Source organism: Budorcas taxicolor, chromosome 14 (genome assembly GCF_023091745.1).
Source record: "Budorcas taxicolor isolate Tak-1 chromosome 14, Takin1.1, whole genome shotgun sequence".
Classification (NCBI taxonomy): Eukaryota; Metazoa; Chordata; class Mammalia; order Artiodactyla; family Bovidae; genus Budorcas; species Budorcas taxicolor.
In genome coordinates this window covers 29,779,024-29,805,286 of record NC_068923.1, presented here as the reverse complement: position 1 = coordinate 29,805,286, position 26,263 = coordinate 29,779,024, and the positions used below count along the sequence as shown (strand labels likewise).

Genomic DNA, 26,263 nt, shown 5'->3' with positions numbered 1-26,263 from the left:
GGGCAGTATTTTGCAACTGTATTCCTCTGAACACTGAGCAAGTTCTTTAGGTAGGTGTAGGGAGGAGAGTTGCCTTCAGTCATTCATTCATTCAACTAATGTCTACTGACTGCCATCTGCTTTGGTCCAGGGACAGGAAACAGAGCAGGGAGCCAGATGGTACTCTCCTTTCTTTGTGGATTTTATAAGCCAGTGGATGAATATACGTATCAGATAATTTCAGTTCATCATAGTGGCTCTGAGGACAGTAAGATGACAGAGGCTTCAACAGACTGGATGGTCAGAAGCAGCAGCTATCTTCAAAGCCCCAAGGTAGGACCAAGCTGAGAATAGCTTGGCCTGGCTGGGGTGCCATGAGCAGAGGGGAGACTGAGATGAATTTCAGGGTCTGATCCATCCTGTGTGAGATTTCATTGGATTTAAAAGGTTTGCAAAAAGCTGAATCACTGAATACATAGTTGGAAGAAAGCTGGATTGAAAAAATTTTGGAAACCACTGATGCTAAAAAGCTTTGCCATTTTAGGAATAAGAAGCTCAGGGTTCTGACCTCAGCTCTGGCCTGACTGCTGTGTTACTTGGGAAAGTCACTGGGCTTCTCTGATCCCTCCTCGGCCCTCACTCCATGCAGGGTAATAGCAACTACAGTGGGTCCCAAGAGAGTCTGTAGATCAACTAAGGAGGGCTTTGGGGACAGTAGACGCATGAAAGAGGGCAGATGTGGCCAAGGGAGGGGGCGGCTCCTGTGAGGGAAACAGAGAGAACAGAGGCAAGTTCCGGGCAAGTGGGACCATCTAAATGGGTGTTCCAAGTTATTGGAGGGAAGATGCCCTTGAGACTAATGGGATTTGCTCATTTATATCATTGACTAGGTATCACTGGTATTATGTAGTGTGTGTGTGTGTGTTCATTGATTAGGTATCACTGGTATCTATGTAGTGTGTGTGTAGTGTAGCCTACGTAATTCTAAGGAAGTCATAGAACTCTGAGGTTTCTAATTATTCCCTCTGTTTCTGAGTTAAAAAAAAAACCCAAGACACAGAGAGGTTATTAACTGTAAAGTCAAGGACACTGCATTTTGCAAGCTTCATATAGTGAAACACTTAAAAGAGGTCAAAGAAGTTTTTTTTTTTTTTTATGTTTCATTCTCAAGAGACAAGGCAGACCCTAACTTTATCAGCCTGGGTCCCGGAACCACTTAAAACAGCCGTGGTGAGTGATTAGATAAGTCAGCCAAGTGCTACGTGAGCAGCCTAAGTGTGTCTGTCCATTAGGGAGCCTTGAGAGATTACACCAACATCTTTCTCCCATTTTTCGTGTGTCTTGGTCCTTCTGCTCACTCTCAAGAGGACAAGAGCAAGGGGGCCAGCTTATGTTTTAAAAGACAGAAGAAACTACTGGTAGTAGTTAAGCTGGAAATGTGGTGGGGGGTTTGATTTATTTGTTTGCCTTGAGTGAGACTTGCCCATCTCTTTCCCCACCTGTATGCTTACAGTCTTTACTCAAAGGCTTCCTTTCCTTCCAGTTAATAACTGGAACTAGAGTTTTAAAAGGCTGGTACCACCAGCTCTCCAAGCCACCGCCATCATAGCTCCTTTGTATTCCAGGCAGCATCTTAAAGCTATAAACGAACTTGTACTTGAAGAGGAAACGGGCAGAAATCTCCAGATCCCACTGAAGATTTCAGTGGTATAGCCAACATCTGATCCAAAGGTCAAGTTTCCAGTTTTTCCCACCTTTCCATTGGTTGTCATCCTCTGTCTGCTTTGATCCTGCTCTGCCAGGTTCTTCCCACCCTCCCTTTATCAGCAAGTCCCCAGCCCACCCTCGGCACCCAAGACACAGTACGCGAGCAGAGCCGTCTAGACTCTTCCATCACCAGAGCGGGTTTAAAGTCCTGGTGAGGCTGCCCAGCATCTCGGCAGAGGAACTGACTGCAGAGGGGTTGTTCCTGTTGGGAAGAAGCCGGGGGCTCCCTGCTTACCCTGGTGATTTGGATGTTGTTCAGCTGCTGCTGCCAGTGCAGGATCGTCTCCATCCGATACACCCACATGTTGATGTTCCCCACCAGCACAGACTTGCCGACTCTTTGGACCAGGGTACATAAGGACGTGTAGAGGGTCTGCAGGAGCTCCCTTATTAGTCTAATGTTTTGCTGGTCTTCAAGGACTTGAGTGGGGGGAGAAAAACAGTAGGAAGAGTTTGTGAGACTAGAACACTCCATAATTTTACAAGTGGTCCTTTCTTCTGCTCTATTGTGCTTGTGTTACCCGGGTACACCCACGGGGGATATGGTCTTTTCTCACTGGTGTTTATCCTACACTTGGCTAAGCGTCTGCATCCGAGGGTATGGGGTAGAGTTTCCATTATCTAGGTCCCTCTTTGTTCTGTCCGTTTTCTAAGACTGTTTCTCTTTTCACTGGTCCCGCCAGCACCATGGGCTCACCTGATCTGAAAGCAGTGTCTCTTGCCCAGCAGTGATGTGTCTTTCTGATGATCAGTGGTAGAAGCATGGGTCTAGGGGTCAGGAACTTGGATTCCCATCCAGTCTGGCTGCGTCTTTGTGTGACTGTGGATAAACCACTCTTTCTCTCATGTATACAATGAGTCAGTTGAGCCAGAGACGTCAGGTTTTTTCTAGCTCAGAGAGTCTGTGAATCTATCCTGCCTTGCACCCTGCTCACTTTTCTAGGAATGTGGAATCTAGAGGTTTGGTAGCCAAGGTTGGGACATGTGCCTCCACTGAGAAGCCTGAGAGGCAGACAGCAGGACAAATGGATGATTCCAATACAAGGACAGGATGGTGATCATCTCACCCTTTGTCATGTGCACGAATGGCCCTCCTTTCTCAACTGGAATCTGGCACCCATGAAATGCATCTGGAGTCATTCATTTCCATCCACTCACTATTCCCTTAAATCCAGTGACATGTCCACTGCATTGGAAAAATCCATCTGTCTGGCCCCAGGCCTATAAAAAGGGGTGAGAGAGTGGGAAAGAGCTCACCTTTCAGTACCACTTTTTCCAAAATGTTCATGAAGTTCTTCTGGGCAATGCCACTCAGGGATGTGAGCTGTGACTTCGCTATCAGTTCCAACAGCTGTGGATAAAAATAGAAGTTGCCAGGCTTAGACTACAGAGATATTTTTCTCCTCTAATCTTCACTTTTGAGTCATGTGACACATAGATACGGATTGACGGGGAGAGATAAATGGCAGACAGGGCCACAATGCAATAAAAAGCAGATGCTCTGAGTGAAAGACAAATGGGGGTAATCCAAAACCTCGGCATCAAGCTGAATATTTAATTGCTTTTTTTCTTTTAAATAGAAAGAGCTTGGCTTCAGTCAGGGCTAATTCATTCTACTTGTCCTACTTCAACAAGTGAAGCTGAGGTTTTCCAAGGGGAACAAACCCTCCCATGACCTGTGATGTTGGAGTTCTATATAATCACTCCCAGAGGGAGTTCTTCTACCCTGACTTGAACTTCTCCCCATTGGCTGGGACTGCTCTCAAGGCACCAAAAGCTCAAGTTCAGCAGTGATGTGCACTTTTCAAGGAAGGGGCAATTCTTATCCAGATATTTCCTGCTTATGCAGTTGTTCAATAAACATGTCCATTAATTAGAATCTTTCATCATGCTTAATCTTTGTAGAAAGATGCCAATGCATGACTGAATCCCTTTGCCGTCCACCTGAAACTATCACAATATTGTTAATTGGCTACGTGTGTATGTATGCTAAGTTGCTTCAGTTGTGTCTGACTCTTGGTTGACTCTATGGACTGAAGCCCACCAGGCTCCTCTGTCAATGGGATGCTCCAGGCAGGAATACTGGAGTGGGTTGTCATGCCCTTTTCCAGGGGATCTTCCTGACCTAGGGATTAAACACACATCTCCTGAGGCTCTTGCATTGCAAGCGGATTCTTTACCACTGAGCTACTGGGGAAGCCCCCAATTGGCTATACTCCAATATAAAATAAAAAAAACAATATATGATATAATAAAATTCTAATAAAAACTTGTAGAGTGAAAAAAAAGAGAGAAGCTAATAATAGGAAAAGAGACCTTTAGGGATGTATAGTGTATACATCTCTTTCTACCTAGAGGTTAGGATCCTTGTAGTTCTTAAAAGTATGTGCAAGTCTTGCTTTGACTACTTATTAACTCTGTGACTCTGGGCAATTTCCTGGATTTCTTGGTGCCCCAAGTTTCTTTATCTGTACTTGTAATACTAGAGTCTTCAGGACTGGTGAGAGTGGTAAATGAGGAAACACACATAAAGCCATTAGCAGAGCACATGGCATAAATTAGGTAGAAAATAGAGGTTGGTTGGTTTATTGTGGGAGTTTGGTCCATTCCCACCACCCATGTTATCACTAAACAAAAAGGAATAAAGATAATAATTTAAGTTGATGCACCCTTAGCATAATCATTCTTTCCCTCAAAAGCAAAATTCTTACAGATATGGCAAGATTTTTTTTTTAATCAAAAATTTTGTCATTGAAAAAATGAAAATTTAGACTGAAATGCGGTCTTAGTGATCATACAGTTCAACCCAGTTAACAAATGAGCAAAAGGAGGCTCATGAGACTAAACTTCACCAACTACACCACAAAGAGTGAAAGGGATCATCAGGATCTTCTTAACACACTTCATGCTTTCACAGTTATTGAACAAAAGAGGTTGACATAAAGGGAAACCCAGAACCCCACCAGGCAAAGGAAAACTGACTAGTCTCACAGCCACTCAATTACATTTAGAGAACCAAGACTCCCCTTTATGTTAAAGCTTGAGTCTCTGCTCCTAGGGAACTTTCCAAAGAAGTTTCATCTCCTGGGCCAGGCCCCAGCCCAACTTCACTTCAGGTCAGTAATCACCAAGTATGACACTGTGCTGGGTGCTGGAATCCAGGCTCAGGGAACTAGCAAAGTGACATTTGAAAAATTGGGCTGTAGAGAAGAATTGAAACTTTTGGATCAAAACCCCAGGCAATTCAAAGAACCTCTGCTTCCAAGGCATTTGTTTAAAAATTTTGTCCCCATGAAGCTCCTTAGGAGCCTGTCGAACCCTGCACAGACTTTTAATTTCCTGAAAATAATTTTGCTCGAAGTTAAAAATATGCTCGGGCCACCTGATGCTAAGAGCCAACTCAGTGGAAAAGACCTTGATCATGGGAAAGACTGAAGGCAAAAGGAGAGGAGGGCAGCAGAGGATGAGCTGGTTGGATGGCATCACCGACTCAATGGACATGAACTTGGGTGAACTCCAGGAGGTGGTGAGGAACAGGGAGGCCTGGTGTGCTGTAGTCCATGGCGTCATAAAGAGTCAGACACGACTTGGTGACTGAACAACAACAACAAGACCCCCAATCCTTCCCTGCCTGGCTTAGGTATCTCTCACACATGCTGGGAGAGATGCCGTCTTTGGGCTAGGGAAGGATGGTGAAGAAAGGCTGGTTTGCTAAGATCAGTACTGGGGATCCAAGGTTGGATGTCAGAACTGACCAAATGCCCATGAGGAGAGGAAAGAAGTCAACACATCAGCAGAGGCCGCATCCCGGGGGGTGGGGGGTGATCAGACTGGATGTCCTCTGCATGTCCAGTTCAGCTCTGTCACCAACCAACACGTGACAGTCAAGAGAGGAGTGAAAAATGGCACAAAGGGACTGGCCAAACTTTTCATTTATCTCCCTGACCAACAACAAGACTCAGAAGGCCAAGACCACAGTCTATTAATACCCTGAGCCTCACATGACCAGCACAAAGCAAGATGAAAGAAAACAACAGTCTTGAGGTGGCTCTGGGAAGGGCAGTCGGCTGTGAGCCATGACTCATCACGGGGTAGGAGGTGGGGCAGGAGGAGGGTAGACAGAACTCTGCCTGAAATCCATCCAAAAGCCCCATTCCATGTGACTGCCATCTCACGAGGGCGTCAGCTTCAATCTTGTCTAAAATTGCACCAATCCTAAGAACACAAAAATTCTCAAGGCTATGACTGTGCATTTAAGGGGAAACAAGAAAAACCCTTTGGCCTGACTGAGATGATCGTTGACTAAGGAAGAGCAGCAAGATAGAGCAGCAAAAATCAGTCAATTGGCAGAAGAATAACATGTCAACCACCCTCTGTTTATTCCTGTGTCAAAAGAAAGTCCTTCCCTTCACTGCCAGGCAGCCTCGGGGTCACGAGAGAACCCTGGAACAGGAGGAGACCGGATGCTCTAGCTGGGTGACCTTTGCAGCTGTCAATCACTTAGCAAGTGTTTTCTGCAGGTCAATTCTGTTCTAGTGTTGTGGTAGGTGACATGGATTAAGACACACGATCCCTAGACTCAGGGGGGTTACCATCCAGTCTGTGATGTAAATCATTTTCCCTTCCAGAACCTCAGTTTCTTCATTTCTGAAGTGGACATTAAAAAAAAAAAAAAAAAAAGACTGCCTGGGACTTCCCTGGTGGCCCAGCGGTTAAGAATCTGCCTGCCAATGTAGGGGACACGGGTTCGATCCCTGGTTCAGGAAGATCCCACATGCCTCAGAGCAACTAAGCCCATGTGCCCCAACTACTGAAGCCCCGGAGCCTGGGGTCTGTGCTCTGCAACAAGAGAAGCCACCACAGTGAGAAGCCTGCACACTGCAACTAGAGAGCAGGCCCACTTTCCGCAACTAGAGAAAGCTTGTATGCAGCAACGAAGACCCAGTGCAGCCAAAGACAAGTAAACAACTTAAAAAAAAGACTATCTACTTCACAGGTTGTAATGAGAATTAAATGAGATCAGTATATAGAAACCAAATACAGGGCATCGTTACAATAAGGTATTCTTTCTTTTCCTTCCAAATCCCAATCTTTTAGTGAAGTTTAAAGTTGATTATCAAGGGTTATCATTTCCATAAAGCTTTTTCTGTAAAAGGCTAGATAGTAAATATTTTTGCCTTTGAAAGCCATAAAGTCTCTATTGCAACTACTTACCTCAGCAATGGTAGTACAAAAGCAGCCCTGGACAGTATATAAATGAACAGGTGTGGCTGTGTTCCAATAAAACTTTATTTATAAAAACAGACATGGGGGGCAGATTCGGCTCCTGGGCTACAGTCTGTCAATTTCTGATAGAGTATGGAATTTGATATATATATTTATCACAGTTCAAGAGTGAGGGCAGAGCCAAACTGCCAGCCTCTGTTTCCCTAGCTTAAAATGTACATGGTAACAGCACCTACTTTAGAATTGTTGTGAAGATTAAATGCATCCATAAAGCACATAGAACAGTGCCTGATACCAAAAATATACTCAATAAATTATATTTGTTTTTTATCATAGCACAGAGAATATTACTAGGTAAAATTATTGCCAGGGAAGGCATAGTGAATTAGTAGGGTAAAATAGAGCTGGTTTAAAGACCTTTAGAATCGTTGTATTTCAACTTTATATATTGTCAACCAAATGCTTAAATTCTTTCAACTTCTCATATTCCTTTCTATCATTTTTATTATAGTTCTGATACATTTAATAGCTTCTTGTCTGATGATAAAAGTTAATGTTGATACATTCTGTGACTCACATAGTTGCATCTACCGTGAAGTCTCATTTTGTTAACACTAACTGGTGGTTGCCAAATGCCAGTGACTGTGCTCAGTACTTTACATGTGTGATCTTATTTCACCTTCAACGGCAACCCAATGAAGTGGGTTCTCCACTAGTCAAAAGAGGACTGTGGCCTCATCTGAAGACATACAGCTGTAGCAAGTGGAGGAGCCAGGACTTGGGCCCAGATATGTCTAACAGAGAACATATTTATTTATTTATTTATTTTAACTTTTTGGCTATGCCAGGTGTCATGTGGGATCTTAGTTCCCCGACTAGGGACTGAATCTGTGCCTCTTGCAGTGGAAGCACTGAGTCTTAACCATTGGCCCACCAGGGAAGTCCTGAGAACAGGTTTTTCTGATAGCTTAAGGACTTCAGTTTCTCAAGGCTAATCAAAATTGCATCTAGGGCCAAACTTTGAAAATAGTAGTAATATCATGTATTGCTATGTTCTAGGAAACAGTCTGAAAACCTTATATCAATATTACCCTGTGATAGGTAATCAGCTTGTAACATTAAGGAAGAAATAATATCCAGAAAGGGTTAATAACATGTTTGTGTGTGTGTGTGTGTGTGTGTCTGTGTGTGTGTGTGTGTGTGTGTGTGTGAGTTGCTTTGTCATGTCTGACTCTTTGTGACCCCATGGACAGCAGCCCGCCAGGCTCCTCCGTCCATGTGATTCTCCAGGCAAGAATACTGGAGTGAGTTGCCACGCCCTTCTCCAAACAACACATTTGTATGTGTGTTAGTTGCTCAGTTGTGATGAGGCAATGTGTGTGTGTGAAAGTTTCCCAGTTGTGTCTGACTCTTTGTGACCCCATGGGCTATACAGGCCATGGAATTCTCCAGGCAAGAATACTGGAGTGGGTAGCCCTTCCCTTCTCCAGGAGATCTTCCCAACCCAGGGATCAAACCCAGGTCTCCCACATTGCTGGCAGATTCTTTACCAGCTGAGCCACAAGGGAAGCCCAAGAATACTGGAGTGGGTAGCCTATCCCTTCCCCAGCGGATCTTCCTGACCCAGGAATCAAACCGGGGTCTCCTGCATCGCAGGTGGATTCTTTACCAACTGAGCTATCAGGGAAGCCAATAGCTTTAGGTAAATCACGTAGGTCTGCTTTCCACATCAGTATAATTCTACAGATCCAGAACCAGTACTGTATGAAACTAGTAGCAAGGAGGACAGAATTGATTAATTTTACTTGTGTCAAGGGAGCGTGTGCCTAGGGGTGTAGAGCTGTATCTAGCAATTTATTTACCAAGATGACTTAGCCAGTTAGATTCTTTGCCTCTGGCCACAAGAGAAAAAGCAGAGGAAAACGGACTATTTGCAAATGGCTGTTTGTTTTCTGCTGGGCAAATTTTAGTCCAGGTGCCAGTAATTTGTGGCTATGTTTAAAGAGGCGGGGGCGGGGTGGGGGTGAGAAGAGGGTTCTCATTCCAGGGTATCATTACTGCTGGGCTGCCTGGGGATCCAGTAGGATCCTCAGTGACTAGCTGTGGAGTAACAGGACCGGTTCTGGGTTCCCGGAGGAAGGGCTGGTGGTCACTGCGTGCCGAAACCACATCCTGCCCTTTGGTTTGACTCCTGCTACTCTTAGACACACTGAGAAGAAAAATCTAGTTGCAAGCAACATCCTACAGCCAATCTCGGAATGGATGCCAACCACAGCTTGAAGGGGTGTGGGGAAGATGAATGGGCAGAAAAGAGACTGCCCTCATATCTCACTTTGCCTGCAGAAAAAGTAGGTTTCTATCGTCTCTTCCGTTCAGTTCATCATAGCATTCAGACTTTTTTTTTTTTTTTAGCATTCAGACTTTTAAAAATAAATTTGCTCGAGTCACTTCTCTGCTTGAAACCCTCAAATGCCTTCCCTTAGCCCTTAGAAAAAAATTCAGCCTCCTGACCATGACTGGCTAGGTCCTCCCTGACCTGGTCTTCACTCCCTGTCCAGCCTCATTGTGCCCAGTCCTTCCCCAGCTCACTCCGCTCTGGCTCCACAGCCTGCCTCTGGTTCCCTGAACCACCTTCTAGCTCATTGCCACCTCCCAGGCTTTGTCCCGGGCACATCTTCATGGGCAGCTCCATTCAGGTCTCGGTTTCAATGTTGCCTGCTGAGAGCTCAGAGAGCCCTTTCTGGACTATCCTAGATCTTACTATGGTTTCATTGTTCTTCATCATTTCATTTGTACATGTCTGAAATGATCTTGTTTACTTGCTTGCTGACGGTCTAATTGGAATAGAAACCTCCAGACAGAAAGGGTTGTTTTGTTTACCACTCTATCCCAACCTGCTGGAGAAGACTCTTGAGAGTCCCTTGGATGGCAAGGAGATCAAACCAGTCAATCCTAAAGAAAATCAACCCTGAATATTCATTGGAAGGACTGATACTGAAGTTCCAATACTTTGCCACCTCATAACGAAGAGTTGACTCATTGGAAAAGACCCTGATGCTAGGAAGGATTGAGGGCAAAAGGAGAAGGGGGCAACAGAGGATGAGATGGTTGGATGGCATCACTGACTCAATGGACATGAGTTTGAGCAAACACATGGAGATAGTGAAGGACAGGGAAGCCTGGGGTGCTATAGTTATTGGGTTGCAGGGAGTTGGACACAACTTAGTGACTGAACAACAACAACTACCCCAACCTGGCACATGGCAGGCACTCAACTATATATATATATTTAACACATCTGTCTTTTAGACTCAAGGAGTAGTATAGCTAGAGGGGGCCTGGATAACAGTTTATGCATATTCCCTCCTGCTTTAGAAGAGGTGGCTCAGGGGGGTCAAATGACATAATCAACAGTAGATGGTATGGACTGTCAGGCTGGTATTCATATGGGGTCTGTTTCCAGATTGATACATTACTTTTAATGCAAATACATCATTAACGCTTTCCAGGAAGGCAAGCAGCTGAGATTTAAAGGAACACCAGGCACCAGGCACAAACAGAAAGAGCAGCTACTCGCCTTGTTGGTTCGAGGTTAGCCACGCAGCATGCATACCCAAACATACTCTGTCTTGCATAGAATATTGTTAAAAATGTAGTTCATCCCTAAATTCCTCCTTTTCCTACGACAGTAGGCTCTGAGGTTTAAAGGACATGCATGTCTGGTTAGAAAACATGCCAAAGGATTCTCAAAGGTAGGAAAAAACTTTAAGAAGCTTGGAGAAGCCCCTGCCGTTTCTCCCATGCTCAGTACCCAAGCTAGGTGCCCACAGGAAAATTATGTCTTCTGCAATAAACCTTTGGTTATATTCGGCAGTGCCTCTGTGTACTTCCAAGACCCTTATTTATTCAATAGACAACCTAGATTAGAACCTGGAAAGTTTTGTCCTGACTTTGAGCCTGAACACTGACAGGTTGGAAGAGGGAGCATTTTGGCTACATTAATAAGCTCCAGGCATGTCAAGATTGGGTAAATATTATTTGCAAGTGAAACATCTCTCTAACTGAGGGCCAAGTTTATACAAATCAATTGTATTCTCAGCCGAGAGCAACTTGCCTCTCTGTCTTCTATCCATCCCAGAAAATTCTGAACTTAAGAGTGATGCCCTGTTCCCTGTTGCATCGACCTGAGCAGCTCTGTTTGCCACAATGAGCCTGCTGAAATCAGGCTCCCTGTCTACGCAGCCTCTTTACTGCTTGTACCAGGTTCACTGTCACACTGCCCTCGGCCCCTGGCCCACCATTGCTCTCTATTTCTCTTTTTTCCATCTCCAGTTTGGGGCTCATGCCATTTGTCTCTGCAAAGCCTTCTACTGTCTCTCCACCTGGCCAAATCCTGGCCTTCCTTCAAGGAAGGAGACTCTCAGGTTCAACCTCTTCCAAGAATCCGCCTCCAGTGTTTCTCCATCTCCAAAGTGGGATGTGAAAGAAAATCAGGTAGGAAAATCAGAAAAAAGACAATCTCTATATTTTATTTCATCTTTAATTTCTATTTTCATGTATTTTCTAATGCCTAATTACCACCCTAAAGATGACAATAGTTACAGCAACAATGGATGTACTGTTCAAAGGCATTTCAAGGGATTAAATTCAGTTTAATTTTGTAGCAGCAGGACAGTAGTTACCATTATTAGCACCTTTTAGAGGTATATGGGGCTTCCCAGGTGGCTCAGTGGATAAAGAATCCACCTGCAATGCAGGAGATGCAGGAGACATGGGTTCACTCCCTGGGCTGGGAAAATCCCCAGGAGGAAGGCATGGCAATCCACTCCAGTATTCTTGCCAGGAGAATCCCATGAACAGAGGAGCTTGGTGGGCTATAGTCCACAGGGGAGCAAAGAATTGGACATGACTGAAGCAACTGAGCACGCATGGATGCATCTGTATATGATTTACAAATGATTTATGAATATATATGGAGAATATGTGCTTAAATTATTAATGCACTGTCAGGTGTCCATGGTCAAAAACACCACTGTTCTGGTCTTTCAGCCTTCCTCCATTTTTGGGGGTGCCCCCACTTCGGTGGGTACCCCCTACTTCTGCAAGTATACTCTGTTACTTCTGTCATTGTGTGGGCACCCCCATTTCTTCAGGTAGCCCCCTACTTCTGCATGTACTCCTCCAATTCCGTGGTCATACCCTCAAGGTCTGTGAATGTCCCCCACTTCTGAGGGCACCTAGAAATTGCACGATCTCCTTGCCTACATGCTTAGGACGACTGAGAAAGCTAGGAATTCTGAGATGCAGCACTGCTTGGTAAAATCGCCAGCACCCTAATCAGCATTCACTTTAAGCCTAGCTCGGGACCCTCACTGCTAATACCCTACAGTGGATTCTCCCAGTTCCCAACCACTTCTGCCATCATTTTCAAATGGGCTTAGGGCTCTGCTCCTTTGATTTTGTTGCCATTGGGAGGGCTGGCCTCCTTCCCTCCATCTCTGTTTCTCAGTCTCGAAGGAAAAAGATACCACCAGTTTTAAGACCCAGGGGGCAGGACTCGAACTTTAAGCAAAGGAAGGCTGTGCACCACCGGATTAATCCAAGGTCACTTGGGCAGAGGGACCCGGTGCAGGGCCCAGCTGCCCGCACACATCATGACCCACCAGGGGCTTGGCAACAGCACGCCCTTTAATTGAAGGCATTGGGTTTAAATTTGAGTCATCATCGTGCCATATTTCAGAGTTTTGTTTGCCAAACCGCCAGTCAACTTAAACTAAAACATGTTTTTGGAAAAAGATTTTTAGGGGGTGGTAAGAAGTCAGTAACTTGCTGGAAACATTCAAATGGACTTAGGGCTGTAATGCAGAAAAAAATAAAAATGTGCATCGGTTCAGGTTGTGGATGTTCTCTGTGGCAGAGGAACAGAGAGAGTGCGGTTGCAAACTTTTTGTTTGTCCTTCCCCAACTGTTGCACACCAGGGTCAATTCATTAAGGTCACGTGTGTGTGCATGCTAAAATGCTTCAGTTGTGTCCTACTCTGTGCGTCCCTATGGACTGTAGCCTGCCAGGCCCCTCTGTCCATGGGATCCTCCAGGCAAGAATACTGGCATGGGTTGCCATGCCTCCTCCAGGGGATCTTTCCAACCCAGGGACTGAACCTGCATTTCTTATGTCTCCTGCGTTGTCAGGTGGGTTCTTTACCACTAGCGCCACTGCAACGTGGGAATCCCCTTCATCAAGGTCAGGAAATTGCTACTCAAGGTTCTTCCTGGTCTAAAGGCAGCATCTAGAGTTACCAGGTACTTGGCCACATTCTCATGCCATAGAGAGAGCTGGGAGGACCAAAGATCATTCTGGCATTAAAGTGTTAAAGTCCTCTCTTGCACTCATGTCTCAGTGTGTCTTGTTTAAAAACTTATTATGCAAAATATAAGCTGGGCTCCCAGGTGGTTTCTGGGCTGGTTGGCAAACTTGAAAACACACTAGCATCAACTGGTGGATAAACTTAAGTAGCAATGCCAGGGTACCACCTTCAGCTGATGAACTCGAATGTGCTAGAGGTGGGCTTTCTAAAGAAAAAAGTTTCACAGGTGATTCTAATGTGCAACTGTGTGTCTTCTGGAGACCTACTTTGCTGGCCTCTCTGTGCCCTGGATGGGTTAGTCAGCACTTGTGTTTGCCTGGTTACAGTTCTAACCCCACCACTGGCCCATCTCCTGGAATCTTCACCGGCTCCCCAGGGGAATTTCCAAAATGTGTTGGTCTTGAGGCATGGTGTAAACCCATTTTTGAAAAAGTGACCTTTCATAAGTGGGTAAGTTGCTGCTTTTAGAGATTTTAAATCATCTTTAAAAACCACAGTTAAAACTGTGTTTAAGCCATTGGTGGTATGGAGAGAAGTGGGGAGAGGCAATGAGTGTAGCCTAAAGCCAATTAAACAAAGGTACAAACGTTATACAAAAACCCTCCAATTTATCATCAACTTTCTGAGTCTAAAAGTTCCACAAAATTTTCATGCTATCTGATAAAAATCATAACATTGAGATAGGAGTGTTGGCCATCTTTTTCATTCTCTCTGCCTGTCTCTTTTACGGGGATTGATAGCTAGTATGAACATGATCCATTTTTAAAAATGTACTTTGTCTTTAAAGAGGTTAAACAAATTTGAAGGCTTCAAAGTTGATTCTTCTGGTACTGAGGAATCATTGTAGTATTAAGAAATCATTAGGCCAAAGCAGTAAGATGAGGATAAAACACTGGCAAGCTACTCTGCAAAGTTGCTTTAAGGATAAGAAGACTATTTGAGAACAACTTAAGTGTCTTAAGTTCCTTAGAAGAAAACCCTCAAAATGTGGTGCCTATCATTAAAATGTTTAAGCTCTTTATAAAAATAACATTTCTCAAATTACAGAGGACTCTAACAGTGAAGAGGAAAAAAAGATTATTCTTTCCAAAATAGATATTTTCCCCCTCTTTCTGAACCTAATAACAGAAAGCATTCAACAGTTTCTTTAACTTAAAGATTAGGAGATTGTGCCCATACTGTTAGACACAAGTTCTTCATGCTGAGTTTTAATCAAGAGCAAAGGACATGATTCTCCAGATATTTTTTTTAAGTAGAAAAACATTTTTTTTATCAACCAAACTGCAAAGGTCTTTCAGGGAGAATAAACAAAGAAGATTTAATAGTCAACTAGTCTAAAAATTAAGTCTGGAAAAGCTTACCAATTATAAAATCTTGTCATTATAATCAAAAATATTAATTGAATTCCCAGAAATAAAACTGCCTTGTGTGATCAAATTAGTTGACTCTTATAAACAGTAATTTTGATAGGTAGGTAATAACAAATATTAGTAGCTGACTTTGACTAACATATTCCAGTCTGCAGAAAATTTCCATGTACGTTACTGAGTTTCACAGCTACTCTGTGAAGTTAGGTTATTCTAAGTCCTTCTTACACTTGGGAGTGTGAGGGTGAAACAACGTGAAAGCAGTGGAGCTGAGATCTGACCGCAGGCCATTTTACTTTCAGTCCTTTGCTTATATGGAGCTCCTCCTTGTAGCAGCTTAAGAGTGCGGACTTTAACTGCTGGTTTCAGATTTGGGTATCTTTGCTTATGCAGCTTTGTGACCTTGGACAGGTTATTTTGCTTCTCTATACCTCTCTATTTATGTAAACAGAGAATAAAAGTACCCACACTTTACACGGTTAATGGAAGGCCAAGAGGTATTAGTGCACACAATTGCTTGAAATAGATCTCCACAATTCAACTCCTTTGTTCCTGTGCTTTATCTTATTTCTTGGGGAAAGGAGAACAGGTAGAAAGGAGAACCATCTAAAAATTAACCATATGCTGATCAGTTTGGGATCAAGACATCAGATCTGGGAGACTGGAAACTATTCACTTTCCTAGCGACAAGTTCCAGGTCTTCCTGGGCCTGACTCCAACCAGCCTGCACTGAGTTGTGGGCCGAAATGACCTCCCAGAGTCAGCAGAGTCACACTGAATGACATGAACATTTCATCAGGAAGGTCTCTGATTGTTATCCCTTTTGGTCTGGAATAAGGGTTCATCTGAAGAGCAGACAGATCTGATTATGGGCTCAGCTCAGAGCTTCTAACCTACAAGAGGCCTGGGTTTGTGTGTGTGTGCGTGTGCGTGTGTTTTAAAATCAGGTCAGTTGGGACAGCCAGGCCTGTATCTGCCCAGATGACAGGTGAACGATCCAGGCCTCAAGGGGGCTTGAATGTCATCGCTCTGGCTGGGTCTTTGCAATCATCTGACTCATTGACATGGCACTGAGAAGCACAGCAACCCAGGAAAAAGAAAATAAAAACCCGACCGACCAACACCCATAATGGGTAAACTGCCTCCTACTTCTGATCCTAAAACCCAAACAGCTGCTACCTCCTGGATGGAACCGCTGACAACAACACGCAAGGGAGCTCAGGGGAAAAACAGCCACCGAGCAATTAAAAAGAATCAGTGACTTGAAGGTCATGGTTAGGCTTAACTTGTTTTACTACCTTCATCATTAATATTTTGCTAAAGCTCATTAATTTTTTTTTTTTCCCCAATGCAGGGTTTAAATAGGAAGCAACTGACCCAAGCAGGTAGTTTCAGGCTTGCAGTGAACCTGGGACTGAATATTGTCCTCACGTGGTGGTGGAGGGGTGGGAGAAGGGAGTCAGGGAAACAAGGTTTCAACATGCCTGAACACCCAGCTTTGAGGCTTAAACCAAAAATGTCTTAAGTTCACCCAGAGTCAGCTAAAGTTGGGCAAGGAGGAAGGCCAGTGAGAACGACCAGAGGGGCATAAAATTTTTAAAACAACCCAAGGTGCTTTACAACTTGTTTTCTGCTAAATTCTCTCTGGCTAATGTTGCTGCCAGAGCCCATGCTGCCTGCCCTGTGGCTCACGTGAGGGATTATGACGGTCCCTGTCTGGGGGTGCCAATCACAGGGACATCCTAACAGGATCCATACGGAACCGCAAGTCCATCTGGGGAGGGGGAAGTTGAGGAGTCCATTTTCTGCTTTCCTCAAGATGCCCAGGGTCCTAAAGAGTTACTTTTATTCTTATCATGCAGGGGTGGGGGTGCCTTGTCTACTTCAAGACAAGCTAAAGAGACACTTCAACTTGAGAATCTGGGTAATCTACAGAGACTTACCCTTACGACATAGTTAAATCTTCTGGAATCCAGAATGGCAGTTGAGAAGTCCAGCCTGTTGAAAGCTTCCCCCAGAGTGCAGTACCCATGGCGCTGAATGTGAAAACAGGGGGTGCAGAGGTCAAGTTCTAGAATGATCTGCTGGGACTCTGCCGACTAGCTGGGTGGCTGTCTAAGGTAACCTGCTGCTTCCCTGCACCATGATCAGCTCTTTCTGGGAAACTCCACCCCCCTACCCCTCAACCCCGTGAGCCACAAAGATGGGTGGTTCAGCAGGCAGTTGCTTTAGTCAGTGACTGAAGTCATGACGTGTACCCTGTGGGCCCTTGTCCTCCACAGGCCCTTGCTTGTTGAGGAACAGTTGGGAGATGGATATGTGATATATGTTGATCATAGGAACATACTTCTGGGGGGAGAATTAACCCTGCGTGTGTTAGCTCTGTCTGCCACCCTGCCTCACGTCTCAGGGCTTTTCTCACTGTGATCATCAGAAGCGTTTTTAAGGCTTCACGAAGAAGCCAGGAAGTTTTGATCTTTCCCCTGTGAATGCACAAGGCACCGAGGGTGGAAACCCCTGACTCACAGCCCCAGCTCTACTCCTGGTACCTGGGTGGTCTCGGGTATATCGCTGTCTCCCTCTCAGGGCCTCAAATCACAGAGGGAACTAGTTCTCCGAGGTCCCTGACAGTGATAGAAATTCTATCAATCTGCCATGCAAATTTAGATATTACAACGTCGTGTTCTCTTTTGCATCTTGTTTGTGCAGTGTTGCAACAGGCAGGCAAAAAAACGTCTGCTGTATTTAGTAAGTAGACCTCCAGGGCTAAAATGAACCGAGTTGAAGTCTAAAACTGATGTTAGAACAAAAGGGAAGCACTGTCCTGAGGGAAAGGCTGGAACTTTATAACATTACTTTTGAGATGGGAATATTCATCTCCATAAAGCACTTTTACAGTCATCATCTCACTGAACAACTGGGGAGTCCACCTAGTGACTTTTGCCTCTATCTCTGCAGCCCCAAACTCTGATGGTTGGCTAGGTAGTGGGCTGCAAGCTACCACCACCCACACCCAAGGGGACAGTCCTATATTCTCCTAGGGCAGGTATAAAACTAAGCATTCTCCTTAACAAACAGATGAGTGCTCACCTCTTTAGTACTTCCTTTGTGAACATAGATCCATTTTTCCTGGTGGAAATCTAAAAAAGACAAACAAAAAACCTGATAGCTTTAAAATTTACAACATGCCCAAGATTTTGCATTTATTTTTCATTTATTCCAAAGCGTTAACAAGTTTTGACAGAAAATACAAAGACTCTGCTGACAGTCTAAGGGGATGCAAAAGCCTAATTTCTGCAGTGTATAAATACCAGAGTTATAATTTACTTTGTTGAAGGCATTTCAAGTCTTTGATACTCAGATCGAGTATACCAAAGCTCCAAATTAAAGAAAAAAATCTAATATCCAAGTACAAGTTTGTGTTAAATGCCAAGCCTACAAGTTAAACAGTAGAAATAAAACAGATAACATGAAGAAGCCAAGCAGTACAGATGGAATCAACCAAAGATCTGTAATTCCTGCTTATTAACAGAAATTTAGACTCTCTGTTCATACATCCAGCATCTAGAACTGTTACTAGTATTTATACAAGGAAAGAGGGGGAAAAAATTTACATTCAAAGCTTCAAAACCCAGTTCCAGATGAAAGCACACACTGGTAGTTCAGCTGACCATATCACTGAATAATAACTAAACTATGTCAAATATAAGTGACAAGCCGGGGGAAAAAACACCCCAACTAGCAACTGACTTATAAACACAACTATAAAGAATACATTAATCTCACTCATAAAATGCACAACCAGGTTTCTGAGTGCAAAGATCCTGGTAACCTCTGTCAATGACACAGTCAATGTGAAAACCAGTGCCAACCACGTGAGGTGTGATTCCCGCCCCCCACCGCCCCCGACAGCCCCCGCCCCACCCCAAGAACCAATCAAAACGATCTATAGACAGCTTTCTTTCTTAAGTTCAAAACAAACAGCTTACACTGAGTTTTGGTTTTGCTATTCAGCATGTCCTTCTTTCTCTTCTTGGCTGCAACGTCATAGTTCAGGCTGTTGAAAAGATTCTCCTTATTGTATACTTCCTTGCTGCAGTAACTAGGAATAACAAGACCAGAGGGGATGAGCTGTAACAGTTACACTTTAACATGAGCTGTTTCTATAAATAACTCACTGCAGTTATAAAACTCAATCATATGTGCTCCTCAAACAAAGCAATAAAATAATCACTCAAAAGTGATTGGGGTTGCACAGGCCCAAACTTGCCTCTTTTAGGAAGAAAATAGTGTCAGATCTCTATGGAAGACAGGGATGGGGACTTCTATTCGTTTTGAATGCCCAACAGTGTTTGCCATTGTATTAGATACATAGTTCTGCACTCTTTAAGAGCCACCCAGGGTACAGCAACATTATTTTAAGCAAAAATCATGAATGGGTGGGGAGGGAGGAAGAGGAAGGGCTACTGGTATCACTATAATATACAATATTTTCATTTTGCAAAAATCATCTACCTCAAGCTGCTTAAAAAAATAGCTTTATGGAGATATGATTCACATACCGTATCTTTGACCTTTATTTATTTTTAGTTGAAGGATAATTGCTTTACAGAATTTTGTTGTTTTCTGTCAAACATCAACATGAATCAGCCATAGGTGTACATGTGTCCCCTCCCTCTTGAACCTTCCTCCCATCTCCCTCTCCATCCCAAGCTGCTTTTAACTAGCATGCTCCCCTCAGGTCTTTAAAACATTTACAGAAGTCTGACTTATAGACTGTATTTCTAGGAGGTATTCAGTGTATAGTGTTAGTTATGTTTCGTATCTTTCCTTGACTAATACTAGGCATCATGTTGTGAGGTGAAGACCTTGAATCCTAAATGAAACAAGCTGAATTTACAATTCACACATCTATTAGGGCTGAAAAGACAGAACTGGCCAATTCACAGGTCACTAAGCAATGTACAGTTTCAACTTGGGTTGGGGCATGTTTCCTTCAGTAAGCTTAGCTGTTTTTGGGGGGCTGATGGAGTTCTATTATGTAATGGGACTTGAGAGTAAATCTCCAAAGAGTTTCCACAGAAGAAATGCAGGAGAAATATTGAGAAGATACAATGAAAAGATCCCCTTACCCCTACCTCCCAACCCCCATGGGGTATGCATATGCCAGGCAAGATTTTAATTTTTTCAGGCAAGATTTGTAATGTCAACCAGTAAAACATCAACTAGGTTTTTTTTTTTTTTCTTACATCAACCATATATTAGAGCCCTTTAACTTTCTGAATTCTTTTGCTGAATTTAAAATATGATTTGATTTATATCTTGTTTGGACCAACATCTGTTGGATAAGATGAGGCACGCCTGCACTTCTCCATGTTATAAGTATTATGTAAAAGAGAAAAGAGGGCTTGAAAAACAATCTCCAGGATCCTATTACTATCAATACAATGATCTCTCCAGTACTTCAATAAGTACAATAAGTATCTTGCTAACATGCTTACACGTGACAGCACCAACAATATACTCAGTGTTTCTGGACCCAGAGGGATAGGCTTGATGGATAATCAGTCATTTGTTAATCTTCCCTCAGGAGGCCAAGCTTAATACCATTTATTGAACTTCCTAATATCATTAGCCCTCTCCTTCTCATCCCGGGATACAGGATACTTTGAGGTTTCAGCGGGTTTACTGTAGAAATGCCCCGTCTTAGGGAACACTAAGTCTTACTGAGCCCAGGGTGAATGTTTTGGGCCTGGCTTTGTATCACACGTGAGTGTATATTTGCTTGCACAGCTTTAGGGGCACAAAACCACTGAACAGCCAGCTGCCCAGTGCCAAGTTCAGCGGGATAAGAGGGGCAGAAGAAACAGAGAGCGGAATTCAGAGTCCTTAGAGCTAATTTAAGAAATTTCTGTCAACGCTGAGGAGAAGGGAGGAAAATGGAAAGTCACTTGACTGGTCCATGATGTACCAAAGCTGAGAACAGCTTTAGAAAACAAAGTTGAGGCCATTTTGTGTAAAAATATCACACGAAGACTTATTTTTAAAGGAAACACACACTGGCACCATGAGCAGACACCTACAGCCTGAATTCCACATAGAGAGCACCGCAAAATGAAGCTGTCTTATTCTCAATCACACATTTAAGGTTTAGCAGAGCATTTTTGGAGCCTGGGCCATAGATTGTGACCATTCCTTAGCAATGTTAAATATTTATCTTTCATCTTATTCTTTTCTAATTGAAAACATTCCTCAAAGGAATTTGAGCATTTGCTTTCCTCACAGAAATAACAATAACCTGCTTTAAGCCCGAGTGACTCATTTCCAAAGCTAGTTTAAGAAGAATTTGACATAATTGATGACGCTCTCCCACTGGAGAATGTAGAAAAGCTTTAACCAAAGAGAAACCCTGCACTTTTCACTTAGGTTTTGGACATCAGAGGTAGGGCCTGGAAGGAAGGACTACGGGGTTTATTTCTGTTGCCTGCTTATATGTTTTCTTTTAAGCAATAATATATTCAGTTAGAGGCTATTTTGAGAGTTCAATTATGTCCATTTCAAGAAAACGCAAAGCCAATGGAAAATTACAACTGAAATTTTGAACAAGAAAAGCCATCATCATTTAGGAATCATGACTTTTTTTTTCTTAATAAGCAAAACCATTTAAAGAAGCTGTCTTCATTAAATGCAACAGTAACCAGTAACTTGCTATTTTATAGTCAGTTCTAATAATAATCTTGATTTTTATAGGCACAGGCCTAGAATAAGAAAAAAAAAGACCTCTTCCAGCCCTGTACTGTCATCACACACATACCAAGATACTTAAAGACAACTTTAGAAAAAATGAAAGATTTCAAAATAAGTGCATTTGGCAGCAGAGACAAAGGGAGGGAAGAAGAAAAAAAAAGAAGTCCTATTTCTCATTTCATTTGTAATAGACCATTTGAAGAAAGCTGTGGCCTACTCCTAAGGGCTTAGTTGTAGATTAAGGCCAATGAGAGTTCTAGGCTAATTTGCTCCAATACATACCCAAATTGTCAGACTCACAGGGCGAGAACCCCATTGTTGTGGCAAAACAAACAGCCTAGTGTAAGAAGCCCTGAGAACACTGCCTTGCACACAGTAAGTGCTCATAAAAATCTTAACCATTATTTTATTTGCTTATTCACTATTTTATTTGCTTGTTTCCATTTGTGCATCCAGGGCACCGGGGTAAACGTCCTGCTTCCTGGTTCAGCCTCAGCTGTACTTTTGGAGTTTTCAGAGGCACCACTGCAGGCTTGCAGAAGAGTGGCCCAGGCTCAGGGAGCTGAGATTACTCATCTGGGGGGGTGGGGCAGGGCAGGGCTGGGGGTTATTGGTGAGCAGGACTGCTTGTGAGGTGGCTCAACCACCAGTTCCTTGAAGCCTTCTTGGATCACCCTAATTCCTGCTAAACTCTTTCCTTGAATTTTCTTCATCTGCCCAAATGTAACACTTGCCATTCCTCTTAGGTAGTTTCAACTTTTTTACAGGGCGCCTCCTTGAAGCTTATCTGAAATCCTCCCTTGATCTCAGTTCAGGGCACTTAGCTGTGATGGGGTTTTGGAACATTCTGCTGCTGGAAGAAGACAGGGCCCGGGACACAGAGAGAATGGCCAGCAGGGTCCAGAGAAGGTGCTCTGGGCAGAGAAGCTGTGGTCCACACATAAAAAACACCATGGTCCCCAGGCTGCAACACATCAAGGGCACCCTCACCCCCCGCTGCCCACCCCCCCTACTCTTGTCCAGGCAGCTCACAGAATGGGAGGTGCAATCAGACTAAGAGCCTGAGGCCTCTTTCGCAGGCCTCTGTTGCACATCCACCCCCCTTCCCTCTCTTTCAAAAGGGCCTGCCTTTTGTTTTCTCCTAACAGGAGAGGCATTCAGCTTCACCTGAGTAGGCAGACTGGCAACCCAAACCTGACATCACAGGGCAACATCACCAGGACTGAAAACAGGAGGGATATTTGAGCCTGTAAACCCGGGTTTCAGAAGGCCAACGGCTTTGAAGAAATTGGCAGACTTCTCATGTGAAGTAGGGAAGGGATTGTTTACAATTGCTGGGAGGAAAAAAATACTCTGCAAACAAACAGGCAGCTGCTTTGCTAGAAGCTACCAAATGAGTCCTCAAATCTGACTCATCCAAGAGCCCCAAGTGGTCACTAAATGGATCACCATTTGTGATGATAGTGGTAGGCTGGCAGTTCTAGCTAAGATGGCCTGAAAAGGGAGGAAAGAAAGGAGGTTCAGGATGGGGAGAGAGAGGGGTAAACTTTCGTGGTTAAGGTAAACCTGTCTCCAGGTCTCCCCTACTATGGAGAGAGAGGCACCGCTATTCTAAATAGGAGTGACACCAGCTTATCTCCCAGAGCAGATTCAGTGTGAATGTGTATGCCAAGCAGAGCCTCTGATTTGGAAACTCTCCTGCTGAACCCACTGGTCTGTCTCCCACTAAGGAACATCCTACGCTTGTACATGCGTGAGCTGCTGGGACACAGCTAAGCAGACCATGGCTGCACCTCCCTAGGAAGAATCCAAACTGCTACCTCAAAATGAAGTCCACAACATTAGATCCTCACTTCTTAGGAATAAGGAGGAAGGAAGGAAGGAAGAAAGGAAAGAAGAAGCTTCCATTCTACTATACTAAAAAAGAAGCTTTTAGTCCAGGGAGAAAAATTTAGGCCAAATAGGCAACCAGAGTCCCTAAAAGAGTCTAGAGACAGCAGTTGGTCTTTTCATTTTTCTGTAAATTTTCTGAGTTTCCATAAGTAAGATTTCTTTAGAGTGCTTCCCAAACTCCCTAGGGACGACCTCAAAGTATCTTTAAAGTAAAGGTCAATGTGCTCTTGTCTTCCCTGGCAGACCCCCAAGATGAATTACTTTTATTTTTTTCCACTGGAAAACAAAAAGTGATGCTTCACAAATCACAAACAGGTGCAGGGCCCTGGAGGTCAGGACGCTGAAATAACCATATTTCCTTGATAGTTTTTGTAAAATGGAGTGCCAGGGGCTCAGCCACACAACCACTGGTAAATCTGAGTGGGAAGCTGGCCCTTGTACAGGATTCTCCACTGAAGTCAGTGTAAGGGCTGGGGGGTGGGGAGCAGTGGTTTTCACCAAAGGCCACGGGTAAAGTCAACCAAGGGTGAGCAGGTTGCACTGATCCCCTCTGGGCCAAATGGCAGCGATGTGGATGCCAACTGTGGTGATGAGGGCTGACAGACTCCAGGCCGTCTAACTCCTTAGTCGCTGCTTCTGTGTTACTAAACGGGGTGGGGGTGGGGCTTCAGGCTCCTCGGAAACTCAGATTTTCCACCACACTGACAGCTCAGGTGGAACTTGACTCCAGAGGCTCACCCAAGCCAGGCGGACTCTGCAGGGGATGGGCATCACTTGAAATGGGGGCGCACTCACTATACAAAGAAAACGACCGAAAGGGCCACTGAGGAAACAGGTGCAAAGACTCTGTCCTCCCACAGGCCGAGGGCTTGGGTTTTCAGCCCGCCTCCCTCCCCTCCTTCACAGCTCTGCCTCCTCGGGTCTTTACCGACGCTCCGCCAGCACGGATGCCCCAGGGACCATCTGGTCGCCCCTTCCTGGTTACTCATCCTCCCTGCCCACTCTGTGGTCGTCTGTGCGTGGGAAGAGCCTGGAGGCGCGGCGGGCGGGACCCGCGTCCAATCCTGTCTCAGACTTGTGCTCAGAGCCCCGCCACCCCAGGGTCCACCCCAGGGTCCCCCCCAGGTGAAGGTCATGCGGCCCACTCGCCGGCGTTCACTCCCACCCCCACCCCCCACGCAAATCGCACGACGCTGGTGTCCTTTAAGGCAGTGGACCCCTTAAGTTGAGTCTAAGTTTTAGCGTTTGGGGATAAGATCAGTTTCTCAGAGGGACCAGGATTCTGTAAGAAGTGCCCACTTGGAGACGCTGACCTTGAACAATAAGAGAAACCAAACACCCGTGCTCTGGCGACATCTCTGCAGAAACCCAGGATAATTCACTTCCATCCTTCTGGTCCGGGGCTCCCTCCTCACCCTGTTCCGGCCTGTCTGCGTCCCATTCACCCGCCCCCCACCCCGAGAGGCCAGCCCGGGTCTGTCCACCGCAGCTGAAGTTGGTGGCGACCCGCTCACCTGCCGAGGTCGCTCACGAAGCTGCCGCTCTTCTCGTCCAGGAAGCGTTTCCAGCCATCCGCCGTCTTCACCCAGCTCTGCCCGGGCGACCGCCAGTCCTGCCCGAGGAATGGCATGGCACCGCCGAGGGATGCGACGGATGGACGCGACGGACTGATGGACTGGGACCTGCCCGGCGGCCTCGGGGGCGCGCCTGCCCTGGGCGGCTGCTTGGGGTGCTTGGGGGCCGGTGAGGGAGCGGCTGCGGGATCGGGGTGCGGAACGAGGTGCGGGCGCTCGCGGAACGCACGGTGGAGGGTCGCGGGGCGCGCGAGGCTCGCTGCAGTGCAGCGCTGCGGTCTGGGCCGCCGTATTTATCATGGGCCGCCGGCCGCGGCTCTTTGTTGCCGGAAGAGCCTCCTGCTCTTAGCCCGGCCCCCCCAGCCCGGAGGCCACGTGGCTTTGTTTATAGGCTCGACTTGTTTTCCGAGGCGCCCGCGGCTCCAGCTCTTCTGGCTGTTGCACAACTGCTCGCCGATGGAAACTTGAAGCCGTGCTGCGGGGCCGAGGCTCCCACTGTCCCCTCCGCCCCGGGCCCCTCTGCCTCCCTTCCCGCACGCAAACCGCGCAGCTGCTGCGGCTCGAGCGCGAGGCCGGGCGCTCGGGGAAACTGCACCGAGTCCTCCTGCAGCTCCCGGCCTGGCGAGGTGCGGGGAGGACTAGGCCCGGGCGGCGTCTGGATCGCTGCGGAGCGGGGGTGGGGTGAAAGGAGGCTCCCCGCCTCCCTGCCCCGAGCTGTCACTGTCGAGCCCCGCGGTTCCGAGCGGCCTTGCGGGAGCCGACCCGGCACTGCGCAGCCCGGAGCCGGGTAGCGGGGCGCAGCCTCCTGGCCTCTCTCACTGCCTAGACCTCGATCTCCTCGGCGGAGGAAGGGATCCGCCGCGAGGCGCGGATGGGGAGGAGGGACTCCTCCCTCTGCCCTCGAACTGTTGAAGAGTCTGCTGTCAGACCTGTCCCCCGGGTGGCAAAGGAAGGAGGAGGAGGCCGGGATTCGGCTGGTCCCCGGGCGGTGGGAGTGGAGAGCAGGGACCGTCCCCTATCCCACTCTGCGCGCCCTAAGCGAGCGGCGCTGGCTGCTGCGGCGCCCAGCCCCGCACAGCGCAGTCGGGGAGCAGGTTAGGCATGTTCTAGCTCCGCTCACTGCCCGAGCCTCCGTCTAGAGCTCCGGGGCCTGGGCTTTTGTTCTGAAGAACCGCTAAGCCCCTTCCCCTTCCTTGGTGTTTGGTATCCTCTGGGCTATTAGGCCCTTCTTCGGGAAAAATCAGGCCAGGAGTTTTGTTTTTGTTTTGGTTAGAGTTTCCAGAAAGCCCCTCCGCCCGACTGATGGGTACTGAACGAAGTTCGGTCAAAGCCCACAGGGAGGAGG

General features: G+C 45.8%; 1 protein-coding gene across 1 annotated transcript in view; it reads right to left on the bottom strand.

Annotated features, from left to right (window-relative positions):
• The window catches only part of FBXO32 (F-box protein 32), a 37,100-nt gene extending 11,917 nt beyond the window's left edge, over positions 1-25,183 (bottom strand). The window contains exons 1-6 of the mRNA XM_052651664.1: positions 24,859-25,183; positions 18,694-18,806; positions 17,795-17,844; positions 16,648-16,740; positions 3,004-3,097; positions 1,982-2,166 (exon numbers count right to left, since the gene is read on the bottom strand). Of these exons, the coding sequence (XP_052507624.1) occupies positions 1,982-2,166; positions 3,004-3,097; positions 16,648-16,740; positions 17,795-17,844; positions 18,694-18,806; positions 24,859-24,974 (651 nt within the window). The 5' untranslated portion in view covers positions 24,975-25,183. The remainder of the gene's footprint in view (positions 1-1,981; positions 2,167-3,003; positions 3,098-16,647; positions 16,741-17,794; positions 17,845-18,693; positions 18,807-24,858) is intronic.
• Between the last annotated feature and the right edge of the window lie 1,080 nt (positions 25,184-26,263).